Source organism: Adiantum capillus-veneris, chromosome 30 (genome assembly GCF_014529385.1).
Source record: "Adiantum capillus-veneris isolate H3 chromosome 30, ASM1452938v2, whole genome shotgun sequence".
NCBI classification, from domain to species: Eukaryota; Viridiplantae; Streptophyta; class Polypodiopsida; order Polypodiales; family Pteridaceae; genus Adiantum; species Adiantum capillus-veneris.
The window spans coordinates 87,766,291-87,779,689 of record NC_140960.1 but is presented as its reverse complement, the minus strand read 5'-3'; the positions used below and the strand labels follow the sequence as shown (position 1 = coordinate 87,779,689).

Sequence of the window (13,399 nt, the reverse complement as noted above, 5' to 3'; positions counted from 1 at the left end):
ATCAATCTGGCTCTGGGTACTGTGTCAAAAGCTTTGCAGAAGTCCACAAAGCTACAATAGATCCGTCTCCCATGAGATCTGCCTTCCTCGATGATGGCCCTGAGTGTCAAGATATGGTCAAGAGTAGAGAAGCCTCTCCTAAACCCTGCCTGCCCAGTTGCACGTATTTCTTCCCTCTTTGCCCATCTACTCAGCTGTTGCTCAAGAATGGATGCATACAACCGTGCCAGTGTGTGCCCAATCATGATAGTGCGATAATTCCAAGGCTCCATGGGGTCTCCTGACTTAAAGATAGGTACGATCGTAGATAGGCTCCAAGTGTCGGGTAGGCCCTCACACATGGCACGGTTAAACATAATTGCTAGAAGCTTTGCTAGTAGGTCTTTGGCATGCATGAAATGCTCAGCGACTAAGCCATCATGATCATATGCTCTCCCAGTCCTCATCCTGTCAATAGCTTTCTTCACCATCTCAGCATTGAAAAAAACACGTGTGTTGGCATGGATTGGGGGGGTTGTGGAGGGGTGGCTGTCCAGGTACTGTGTACAAAGATGATGCGTACTGACCCCAGGTCTCTGTGGAGGAAATAGCAAGGGGGGGGGACTGCTCATGAAAGAGCCGCCATGCCTCACGCGAGTCCCGACTCAAGAATAGCTGATATAGATCCTGCTCGAGTGACTGTCTGTGAGTGACGTCCCACGAAAGCACCTCCCTCTGAAGTCTGGCTATAGTGTGGCGGCACTCCTCATCGTACCAGCTGTTCTGTGGCATGCTCCCTGATCGGCGGCTCTGCTCGGGCTGGGTGTGTGGGTATGCTTCTGCTGTTGCATCATGTAATGTCTGTGTCAGTATAGTAGTTAGCTCCTCCAGAGGTCGCCCCGGGTCCTCAGTGCATAGGCGTCTGTAGATCCTGTCCATGTATACAAAATCCGTCTCCCGTGTAAATGTGTAGCGAGTAGGGGTTGCTACTCGTAGCCTGTGTGCTACACTGAACTGGAAGAGATGGTCATCGACACCAGAGCATGATCCACTTCCACCCCGACCGGTCTGGGCCCAACTGGTAGATCCTGGATACTAGAGATGAGATTCGGTTGTTCCATGACATAGTCCACTGTGCTGGCTCCATGTCTATGTGGGAAGCATGTAAAACCTCCCGCAACAGGAAATCTCTATAGGCCGTTCAAGATGGCCAATCCATGTGCGGTGCCCATGTGTCTATCAGGTGTCGCCCATACTCAGTATATTCCACATCGTGTGATAGTCTGGACAGGCCCGTCTCTACAACATCTAGCTCTCTTAGCATCTCCTCTGAAGTATCATAAAACACTGCCTAGTGATGGGCAATCCTAGCATTGAAGTCCCCTAGGATGATAATGTCACCATCCCTAGAGAACTCCCATATGTCATGATCCAAAATAGAGAAAGGGGACTGTCCTCTGGGTGATGCATAAACTGATGTACACGGGGGAAAGTAGCAAATAGCTAGGTAGAGATATCTGCCTGTCTGTGCTTTCAATCTCACCCACATGTACCTAGCCTGCTCGTCCCTGCCGGCTATGTGTATTAGTGGTTGTAGATCCTCTCTAAATAACACTGCTACTCCCCCCGAGCCCCGCCCTCTGTGCTCTGATCGTGTCTCCTGTTTGTAGGCTGTCTCCCACCTGTATCCACTGATGTGAGGCATGGATTGCCCAGGGGCCTGGTGTGTCTCAGAGTGAAAGATGATGTCTCTTCCAGTAAAGCTATCCTCAAAAGCTCCCACATCAAGACGCATAGATCCATTGCAGTTCCATGCAGCTACTTTGAGTGTGGTCCCATAAGTCTCGCACCGTCATGTGGAGCGTCGCTCTAGTATTACCACTTTTCCGTCTCGGTAAAAAGCGATTTTGCCTTTTCCCCTTGCGGCTCTAATCTCCGGCATTACTTCCTGCATATGAGCGATCTGCGAGAGGGTGAGATCATCCCCGAGAAAGATGCCAGTCTCTTTAAGAGTTGGTCTTTTCTTCAAGAAGGACTTCTTCGCTTCCATGGAGGGAAAACGGAGGATGAGTGCTCTTTCTTTTGAGGTTTCTCCACTGCTTTCATTTTTCTTTATGTTGCAGACTCTCCATGCCCTTGTGTGCGTCGGCTCATGAATCCCCATCAAGGCTGTGAGTTCTTTTACTTCTTCGTCCACATTGCCTTTGTCTTTAAGACCGCAAATTCTCACATGTAAAGCGCGCACCCTTCTCCTCTGCTCCTTCTCTAGTGTCTGATTAATGATGTTGTTGGGTGTGGACGTGGCCGTTATCTCCTTGCCTTTCCCTTTCTTGGCCACCTTGATCCATTTCTCGGCTTCGTCCGCCTTCCGTTGAGTTTTGGTAAGAACATCCACCCTAGAAGTCGTCATTTCTTTGTGCTGCTCTTCTCCCTCTTTGATGGCCCGACTTGCTCCTTGATCGTGTTAATTTCTTCGATTACTGAGGGTTGCAGTTTGCCCTCTTCCAGTGTGTTTCTTGATCGTGCTTCGGCGAGATCTTTCTTGAGTGACGCGATCTCTTCCTCTTGGGTCGTCACTCGGTCTTCCAGCGTGCTTATCTTGCTCTCTTGGATCAGCACGCGTCCTTCGAGCATGTTTATTGTACCCCAGAGATAGAGAGAGAGACATCGCGATAGACATACACGATAGAGAGAGAGTGAGATATCGCGATAGACACACGCGCAGGGGGCGGGTGCGGAGGCAGCGCGCGAGCAGAGGGCGGGAGTGCAGGGGGCAGCGCGGGTGAGCAGAGGACGGGAGCAGGGAGCGGGGGTGCAGGGACAGCTCGCGAGCAGAAGGGGGGGGGGGGGGGGGGGGGGGTGGGGAGCAGAGGGCGGTAGCAGCGGGAGAGAGAGAGCGGGTCAGCGCGCGGGCGGGGGGCAGGTGCAGGGGCAGCAGCAGCGGGAGAGCAGGGGGCGGGGAGACATCGCGAGAGAGAGAGAGAGAGAGAGAGAGAGAGAGAGAGCTTCACAGTTTTTCTGATGTCCTTTTGCTGGTCAAATTAACAATTCTTTTGTAGTTGGATGTGTGGGCAAAGGAGCGAGAGCTTGCTGGGTTGAAAGCCAGTGTGTCCACTTTGACAAGTGAAGTTCAGAGGCTTCAGAAAATGTGCGAGGAAAGAAGAGCTGCTGAGGAAGCATTGCGGAAGAAGTGGAAGAGAATAGAGGAGTTCGATGGGAGGAGAAGTGAACTGGAATCAATATATTCACAGCTCATACACCTCAACATGGTGAGTCTCATCTAAATCTTGTCTGTGTAAATTTCTGCGCAGTGGAAGATGCTTGAGCCTCATGTTTTGTAAGGAAGGCTGCAGTTTTCCAGGACTATATATTCAGGTGTTGTGTTTGCATTGAACTTATCAACAGCTCACAGAATTTAATGATCTCTTTATAGGCTGCAGCATCTGCCTGGGAGCAACATACTCAGCGTGCAAGGGAGTATTCTGCAACTACAGTAATCCCATTATGTCACCGAGTCCAACAAAAAGCAGGAGATGCACATGACCTTTTGGAAAAAGAAGTTGCAATATTTCACAGGGTTCCTGATAACCGTCTATACATGCTTCCATCAACTCCACAGGTGAGCTTCTGGAGTTCTGGTGGTTTGTGGTGTCAAGACAGACAGGAATATATCTGCCTTCTGAATTTGCAAGTCCACATGGTTGTTTAGCGTGACTTTTCTTGGGAACAAATGGTAACTGATGTCCAGCATAGACAGGAGCGTTCTGCCTTCTAATCAGCAAAGTCCAAGCGGTTGTTTAGCGTGACTTTTCTTGGGAACAAATGGTAACTGATGTCCAGCATAGACAGGAGCGTTCTGCCTTCTAATCAGCAAAGTCCAAGCGGTTGTTTAGCGTGACTTTTGTAGGGAACAAATGTGAACTGAGATGAATAGGTTTTATCAATCTTAGAGTGGAAGAAACAAGTCTTATGTCAATCTTGATATAAGTTAAGTAGTAAAGGTGGTATTCCAGGCTGCTTTTGATGGATTTCTCTTGTTCGTGAGTGAAAGCAAGTCTGTATAGCATTCTCATCCATTCTATGGAGACATTCGTGAGTGAGAGCAAGTCTCTATAGGATTCTCATGCATTCTATGGGGACATTCATGTGTATTCTGCACTTCATTTGATAACTCAGTCTTCTTCCTGTATTTTGTTCTGAAGTTGGTGCATGACCTAATACGTGATGAAAGAATGTCCTCCACCAATTGTTTCAAATAAAGATTTTTGTGCATGTCTGTATTGGGCCAAGTTCATGTTAATGGCGAAGCCGGCATTCATGAAGTGCAACAAAATGATGTGTCATCTTTTATGACTGATAAGTTTTTGGAATGTAACCTTCAAGAAGTGTTTGATGGCACTAATGCATGTGAGGATCATGACATTTATATCCAAGTTCTTACAAATTTATACAGGCCTTGCTGGATTCTATGGGAGCTGGTGGTCCTTCAGGACCTGAATCATTAGCTGCAGCTGAACGGCAAGCTGATTTTTTAACGGCAAAAGCTGGTGCCAGGGATCCTTCTGCAATTCCATCAATATGTCGAATAAATGCAGCTACACAGCATATATCAGGTTTGATTGTCTGAGTTGCTCAAAAGTGTAGGGTGTCTAAAAAAGGGGTTCAGGGGCAGCACTATTTACTTAAAACTGGTAGACAGAAATGGCTTGTATGGAATGGTCTGACAGGGAACCCTAAAATTTGACTCACTCAACTTGTTTGATTGCCTTGCTGCCATATTTTATATAGAGAACAAAACAGCTGCTAGGTGAGGGCCTAGGTGGTTTGGTCAAAGGCACTACTGGCATGATCGTTGGGCCAAAACTCCCAACACATTCAAATGTTTTCTACGGCATTTTCGAGTGATTGAGCACCTGCTTAATGACAGTGATGTATGGACTTAATAGGCTGGATACCTGTCTTGTTAAGGACTTTGGAAGGGGGTATGCCAAAATATCATAAGAGGATGTGGATTCGGTGGCCTCTTGTGTCCTCTTGTTAAGACCAGGAATAGAGAAATGGTTTTCATAGAGACCATATTCAATAGTACAAGGGCAGGTCAGGATAGCTTTATTTCAGTGTAAGAGAAATTTATGGCCTTTTTTGCAAAACGTTTCAAACAAGGGAGGGGTTGCATAAAGAGATGTTGAAAAGTAAAAGAAAAGTATTGTATATGCAAGTTGAGGTTTAGGCAACAAAAGATTATTCACTGGATTTTGTCTCAGTTACTATATTCATGTGGATTTGTATGTAGGATATGATGGTCAGGATGTTGGGCTCTATGCTGTCGTAGAAGCATTGCGTTTTGTGTTTTCCCCATGTGCTTCTCCGGCATGCCTTTTGGAAGATTTAGCAAAAGCTATGAGACAAATCCAAACATCAAGGAATCTTGTGAATAATGGGCGCTTGTTACTATCAGCGGCCAATAGCTCAAGGCCTGAACATGAAAGGTATACTCAGAGAGAAGTCCCTTGGTGGATAGACTCTATCTATGAAGGCTTTATCAGAGTTTCTTAACAGAACCCATTGAAGCTTTTCGGTTTCATTCATTTTAAGCAAACGCCATCTCGTGTCCCAGAAATGCGTCTGCTTGCTCATCAATGGCATCCGAGCAAGAGAAGGTCGCCATGGAAGAATGGCTGCCTGAGCTAAAGGTTGCAGTTCAAGAAGCTCAGAAGTGTCTGGAAGACTGTAAAAGAGTTAGGGGCATGGTTAGTATTTTTTCCTTCTTCATTTCTGCAGCAAATGTAGAGGCAATGTGTAGTCGGTCTTTTGATAGTTTACAAGCATTTTCTGTATGCTGGATTGGAAGTATCGCTACTTCATTCTCTTGGTTTTTTCTATTTTAGGCTCCTGTCTGCTTTGTTGATTATTTGCCTTTTTACGATGTTACATGCAAATACATGCCTTGAGAAAAGAAAGAGAAAATAAGAGGTTTCATTGATATCGTCTAATGCCTTAAATGGCTTATGAGACAACACTGTAAACGACATTATTATGCACTTTTGGATGTTGATTGGGATGCAAAAGCCAAAAGGATAGTCCTAGCTGTGTAGTACAAGGCCCTGGTGTAGAGATATATCTACATACAAGACTCCATCTAGGATTGCCGTGTAAACGAACGATACCTTGTAGCACCTAAGGCCTAGTCAAGGATGCCAATAGCTTCTGATTTGTGGTTCATCTTCCCATCTACGTCTCCTCATTACGTCATCAATGTGGGTGTTATGGACCTGGTTGACAAGGATGTCTCTTGGAGCTTAGGAGCTTGATTGATATGGTTCTAGTTTCATTTTTTGATTTTTAGAATGTTTGGCAGGTGGATGAGTGGTGGGAGCAGCCAGCATCAACAGCTGTAGACTGGATCACGGTTGATGGGCAGAATGTTGCTACATGGCTTGCACATGTGAAGCAGCTGCAAACAGCATTCTACGACAAACAGCTGCTTTAGTGGGTTTTGAAAGACTGCTTCCTTCTCATCTGTATTGAGTATGATTCAATTTTGTAATTGTTGTAATTGTAGTGGTCTGGATTTAAATTGTATTGACAGGTGGGTTTGAGCCATAAGATAGGCAAATGTGTACCAAAATAGAAGAAAAATGCAGGGAATCTAGCATGGTTTGCTGCCCATCCTCTGGGTGATCTTTTTTTTTTTGGGGAGGCGCGGATATGCCTCATATTTAGTTTTCAGACTTTTATGAGGATCTAAGGAGATTCCTTTGAATCTAACTAAAAGGTAAAGTACTAGTTTACTGTGAAACCCAGTTTGGGTTTTGCATCACTCCATGCCTGGCCTTGTCAGCATTTAGTTTCTCAGTTGATAGGTCTTGTGAGAGAATTCCTCTGAGCATTTAGTTTCTCAGTTGATAGGTCTTGTGAGAGAATTTCCGCCGAGCATAGTTTTCATTTGCACTACCAAAAGTTTAGTGGCACAAACAGAATAGTGTGAGGCTGAAATGGGGTTTGGATTAGAGCAATTCCATGCCTCTTCAGAATGGGGTTTGGATCAGAGTATGGCACAATCAGTGTTATTGGGGAAAAATTAAATGAATTTTGTGAGTTTCTTAGAGCGTATGTGTCAATTTACCAGCGTGCTAGTTGCGTTCTGGCCATGTATTTAATATTTCTCTGGGCGTCGTTTGCTACTAGCACGGACCATTAATGTGCTCCTGCGGCACAAGGATATACAATGATTGCCAGTAGCTACTGTATCGGGACATAAATGTATCCATATATCTTTGCCTCTTCATCTTCTTCATTAAAAGCAGGAAGTGGCTCTCGCGGTTTTACCTCTTTGTTGGTTGGTCCTGTGCTTCTGAGACTGCAACTTTATGCTTTGAAAACCAATGCAATGCATTTGTTGTATCATGAATATTGCATCGGTGATTTCCTTGTAAACCAAGGAGTCATCTCAAGATCAAGCTGATCAGGCCAAATATGTTTAAAGAGAGCCTTCACTGATGTAGTGATGCAGTACTATCTACTTGAAGGAATCAAGTGTTACTTATTCAATACTTGTCTTGAGCTGCATTATGAATTTATGTAGCATAATTCTATAAAGAGCTTGTCAAACGATTACATACAGGAAGGATGTCAGTTATACAGTAGGGAAGATCCTTCTCTTTCTGCCTGCTTTTTAAACATTTTTTTGGTGTTCATGGTGCAAGTCTCCTGGACTCCAACCTATTGTGAAATGTCTTGTTGAGAGCAATGCTGGACAAGTCCAATAGTGACTTTACATGCTCTTATAACACTGGCTATGACTTCGAATCTTAAATTATCCGAGGTATACATACTCAGCCTGAAACTAAGTGCTTGGGTGTGTGCTCAAACCGCATCTTGATTCTCAATTCCATTTTAAGAAACTGGAAAGCTTGGGTTAATGTAGGGCAGGACACTTGAAATGTCCAACCTATCCGAAGTAGATGTAATGGTTTCAAGGGCACTTTCAATTTGGTAGAAAAATCCTTCCCAAGTTTTTTCTTTGTGGTATGTTGCACATTGAGCCATGGTGGACTTGTCCCTTGAGATTCTTGAATCCAAGGAGCCTCCTTTTCCAACAGTGGACAGGATTACCTTGTTGAGCACAATGAGAAGCAACTTAATTAGAAAGCTTTGGGCAATTATTTACCATTTGCATCTCTTGTGCTATGGCAAAGAACGTCAAGAAGTTGGCTTTCCTTTACGAGGAAGACTTAATGTCAGCATTAAAGCCTTGTAACCGAACACCCAAAATGTGTCTCCTTGTGAGTGGGTGCACAAGGTGTAAGGTTGCTTGCAGCTGTAATGGAGGTTGATATTGGTTGTGTGGAGGGGCAGTGTGGAAGAAGCTTGGAAACCCTTGCGAGGCTATGGAGAGCTTGGAAAAGGGTTTTTAGGAGACGAACTATCAGATGGATTGGGAGGGAGTTTGAGAGGAGGAAGATAATATGTTGAAGCTTACCATGGAATTTGAATTTTTGGGCCTCTTTGGTGTGCAAAAAATGCTTTTTGAGAGGTTTTTTTACCATATAGTAGGTTAAAGAGGGTTTGGGGTGAAAAATTGAAGCACCCTTAATTTAATAGCTCTCTACAATAGTCAAAGGGGTTGTGAGACTCAAGTTTACCCTGGCATCTACATCTATGAGATTATAAAAGACAATTTAGCAAGCAAAGTTGATGGTATGTGCTCACTCTTCTGATTTGAATCTTTGTCCTCATTGTTGTGAATATGACAATTGTCATTTAAGCCAATTGCGGAATGTATGCACAAATTTAGTGCTTTGTGCTTCATTACATCGAGTCGCTTGCTGAGCAAGTTGTATAAAAGTTGAGACATGAACCTTTCCCCTCTCATAACATTGGGTAATAGATTGCCCAATTTTATTTGCATGATTTCTCTTGCACTCTGCTCATCTTTGCTTAAAAATGTATATTGATTGATTGTGGAGGCACAACATAAGGGCTTTCTAGTCCCAAGGTGTTCAGATTTGCATAGAGGGTTTTCTTTTGGCAAATATGCACTTAGACCAAAAATCACAACATTTGGCCTAAGTGCACTATGCTACTTAATTATGCTTTCCCCTTTTGAATGACTTATAACCTTTTGAACTTCCAAAAGTTGGTCAAAATCCCTATCTCATTAGTATTAAACCAAGTAAGGTCAAAGTAGTTTGCTTTGTAGTACTAAAAAATAGCTACTCTACGGGGATAAGAAATCACAACATTTGATAATACACGTATGTTGTACCAAGTCTTCACAACGCTTTTAGAAGGTATTGGTTGACTTGAATCCAATTAGCTCGTCTTTTTGAGTTTGCCAAGAAATATGTCCATTTTTTCATATATTTTTTTCAAATTGAACCCAAACTTGTCCTTAAGCCTCAAAATGAGGTGAATCTACCAATTATGAACTCAGGTGACTACACTTTGTGTAGTACCAAAAAGTGTGATTTTTGGTCTTTCGAAATACAACAATTATTGTAGCATCCTTACACAACTAGCTTTGTTAGGATTTGCTTCATCACAATCATCATTGTAATCCAATCTCCAACGAAATAAGTTAGCAAACAATTCTTTGACATAAATTTGTCTACTTTGGTGTTTTGAATAAGTTTTATACTCCAAATCACCCACACTTGGTCAGAGTCCTTGTGGGAACCTCTAAAAGAACTTTGTAATATCTAGATGCTGTTATGTAGAAGTGTAATCATTACAAATTTTGGTTTTGTACAATTTCAACCTAGTTTTGTTCCAATCTTTCTCCAAGGAAAGATTGAAGGTTCAAATGCTTACCAAAGCCCAAATTTCTATCCTATCCAATCTCTAATCATCAATCTTTTCAACTTTTGCTAGTTTTACACCATTCTCTCATTTTAGGCCATAAGGTATATTTTATTGACGTTGGCAAAGATTTGGTCTATTGACCAGATTCTTCTTAGGTGCAAAAACAAATACATATTTAAAAGAATAAACAAGTGTCTACCTAGTGATGCACCTACAAAGTGTTTGCAATTTTTGGAACTCCCTAAGATAACATTTCCTAGATAATAAGCAAACGAGTGAACTTGAATGTCCAAAGGAGACTCTAAGGATGCCTACCAATCCCTCAACTCATCTCAAGATCTTTGAGTTTCTCCTCCACTCTACCCTAATTATGAAATGATGGTGAATTGCTCTAGCTTTCTCTAAAGAATCTCATAATAATAGAATTCATCCCTTTGATATTGATTTAGCTCCTCGACAAGAGCACCGATGTTAGTGGGTGGTCATGACAAACAATGCATCACAAGTATTCAAGCACTAACACACATAGTCAATACCCAAGGAGTGAACCTCGATTATAACATGGAAGTAACTTAGGCTTGAAGTAAGTGAAACACTAAGTTTGTCTCATAATATTAAGATGTTTCACAATATAACAAGAAACTAAATATTTTTTTAAAAATTTACTAGCTAAGGCACAACCAGAAACCAAAAATATGGTGAACAAACAATCTAAAATATTGTAGCCAAACTTGAAGTATGCTCTCACAAGACTCCTACTTGCGTGCATGCAATCAATTCATCAACTCAAAAAGTTTCAAAAAATGTATTTTTTGGGTGTAGGTGCCCAAGAGTAAGTTTGGAGACACCCATAGCAAGAGCAAGATGACAAAATTTCTTCTCTTGGTCACTCAAAATTTTGATTATACGGCTATAAGCATGTCAACGCATACATTGGCTAGGTGTGGCTCTTATTAAAAAAATATGCCAAATTTCCCATAGGCTTCATTAGTGTTTAATGGTGAGTAGCTATGGCCAAAAAACTAAATGAGCACTTTTGGTTACAAAAAGCACAAGCTCTTGGCCCTTGAATTTACATAGTGTTGGGCTCTCATCAATCCTAGGCTTTTGAAACAACAAACAGTAACCTCTAGATATATGTGATATAAATTACATAAATGAGCAAAAATAATCCCCATAACTCTATGAGCATGGGATTTTGCTCACACTTGCCAATTGGAAGTCAATCCCCCCCTCCCTTCCCTCCCCGAAAAAAAGTCAATAAATACCTAGTTGATGCATTGGTCAACCGATGTATTTCATACTTCTCAAATATCTCTAAACATATAACAAGTTTTAAGACTTTTAGACAAAAATCTAGGAGAAATTAATCCTACAAGTATTGCATAAGTAGTTTTAGTATTAATAATTAAATTGTTAAAAAGGGTACCATCAAATCATGCTTTTATATTAAACTTGTATGGAATACATCTACCCATGATGTGAATGAGGATGTAATGTCCAAAATAAGGTAGATGTTGGAATTAGGGTTGCAAGAAAAAACACACAGTTTGGAGTAGACGAAGGAAGCTCAAGGCACACAACAGAGAGTGTATTACTTAGTGTGCAATGGAAAGATAGATAGCCCTAGAGTGATGGACGTATATATAATGCATGGGAAAAAAACCTCCTAGTGAGGAAAAAATGCCCCGACAGTCCTAAGTGTGTTCACACATATCACCACCACATGTATATGGTAACAAATCCCCCCCTGGGAAAGTGATGCGGTGAACGAGAGATGGCACCTAGAGTATAGGGAAGTGCCATGCGATGAGGACATGATCAGCCCACAAAGTGGAGTAAGCCCAAAGCTTTGCGAAAAGCTTCAAAATTCTCACGAGACAATGCCTTTGTGAAAAGATTTACAAGGTTGTCATGTGTTGGCACATAAGCCAAGTTGATCTCTTCCGCTGAGAGCCTCTCCTTGACATAGTGGTAATGCACCTCAATGTGCTTTGTGCGAGCATGAAAAATTGGGTTCCTCGCAACTGCTGATGCGCTCTGACTGTCAGTGTAGATAGTGTTGACAGTGTCTTGTTCAACACCCAAATCATCCATAAGGCGTCTTAGCTATACACACTCAACCTTAGCTGTGAAGACTGCAATGTACTTAGCCTCACAACTAGAAGTGGACATAGTAGGTTGCGTCTTGCTCAACCATAAGATACATGAACTTCCAAGAATGAAAAGAAAACCACTTCTGGACACTCGCGTGTCAAAACAACCATCCCAATCGGAGTCCGAAAAAGCATGTAAGTCTGACGGCAATGATCCCCCCTTGGGATAAAACAAGCCAAGATGTAAAGTGCCACTCAAGTAGCAAAAAATCCACTTGACATCCTGCCAATGCTTAGACCTTGGGCTATGCATGAATCTGCTGACTTGTGAGATTGCAATCTGAACATCTGGCCTCGTGTTGCATACATAAATAAGGCAGTCTACAACAATTTGGTAAATAGTGACATCGACAGGATCATCATGATGAAGACTCAATTTTAAACCTGTTTCCATGGGAGTGGCAATAGGTTTGCAATCCTCGAGTCCAAAATTACATAGCAATGTCTCTATGTAACTTGTCTGACACAAGGCAATACCACCATCACACTGCTTAAACTGTACGCCCAAGTAATGATGCAGCAACCCCTAATATTTCATCTTGAAAGTAGCATTCAAATTAGCCTTAAATTTGGTAATATATTTCTCATTTGGTCCAATGAATAGCAAATCATCCACATTGAGAACGACAATGAGAAGTACATTACCCTTACGCTTTATATACAATGTGCTTTATGTTGGACTATTACAAAAGCCTTGGTTGAAGAAATGAGTGGCAGCCTTCTCAAACCAAGCACCAGGAGATTATTTCAACCCATACAAAGCATTTTTACATTTGCACACTTTATCTTCCTGCCCTTTAATGACAACCGCGAGGCTGCGTTACATAAAATTCCTCAAATATGTCACTATTCAAGAAAGAAGTAACAATGTCTAACTGATGTACATCCTAACCAAAATGAGCTGCCAATGCACATAGAAAGCACACAGCAGTCATAAGACAAGTGGGAGAAAAATTTTCTTCATAATCTATGCCTTTTTGTTGTACATACCCCTTTGCAACAAGTCGAGCCTTATAGTGATCAATCTCACCATCCGGCTTCCGTTTCAACTTATAATTCCACTTTGTACCAATGATCTTTTTGCCAGAAGGCAAATCACATAAAGTCCATGTGTCATTTTCTATAAATGCATCATATTCGGATTGCATGACAGCCATCCAATTTTTTAAATTCTGTGCTTTATCAAAAGATAGAGGTTCCTCAACATCACATAAACTAGACACATTCAAAGCATAACAATCTGATGCATAAGATGCATGGCGAGAACCTGAACGAGTACGACTAGACAAAGGTGCATTCAATTTACTGTCACGCAAAGTATGCACCAGCTATTTTGGCATACCTCTAGCCTGCTCATTCTTTGCCCTTTCCTCATCAAGTACACCATGTACATCTGCATCAATAATATTTTGATCTATAACTTTTTCACAAACTACCATAGATTGTACATTTGCCTCATT

At 42.2% G+C, this 13,399-nt stretch overlaps 1 protein-coding gene across 2 annotated transcripts in view; it reads left to right on the top strand.

Moving 5' to 3' along the window:
- Positions 1-6,648, top strand: part of AUG5 (HAUS augmin-like complex subunit) — a 100,842-nt gene extending 94,194 nt beyond the window's left edge. For both annotated transcript variants that reach the window (XM_086507225.1, XM_086507224.1), the window contains exons 5-10: positions 3,039-3,248; positions 3,413-3,598; positions 4,433-4,592; positions 5,273-5,468; positions 5,597-5,729; positions 6,338-6,648. In XM_086507225.1, the coding sequence (XP_086363351.1) occupies positions 3,039-3,248; positions 3,413-3,598; positions 4,433-4,592; positions 5,273-5,468; positions 5,597-5,729; positions 6,338-6,469 (1,017 nt within the window). In that variant the 3' untranslated portion in view covers positions 6,470-6,648. The remainder of the gene's footprint in view (positions 1-3,038; positions 3,249-3,412; positions 3,599-4,432; positions 4,593-5,272; positions 5,469-5,596; positions 5,730-6,337) is intronic.
- Positions 6,649-13,399: the final 6,751 nt, after the last annotated feature.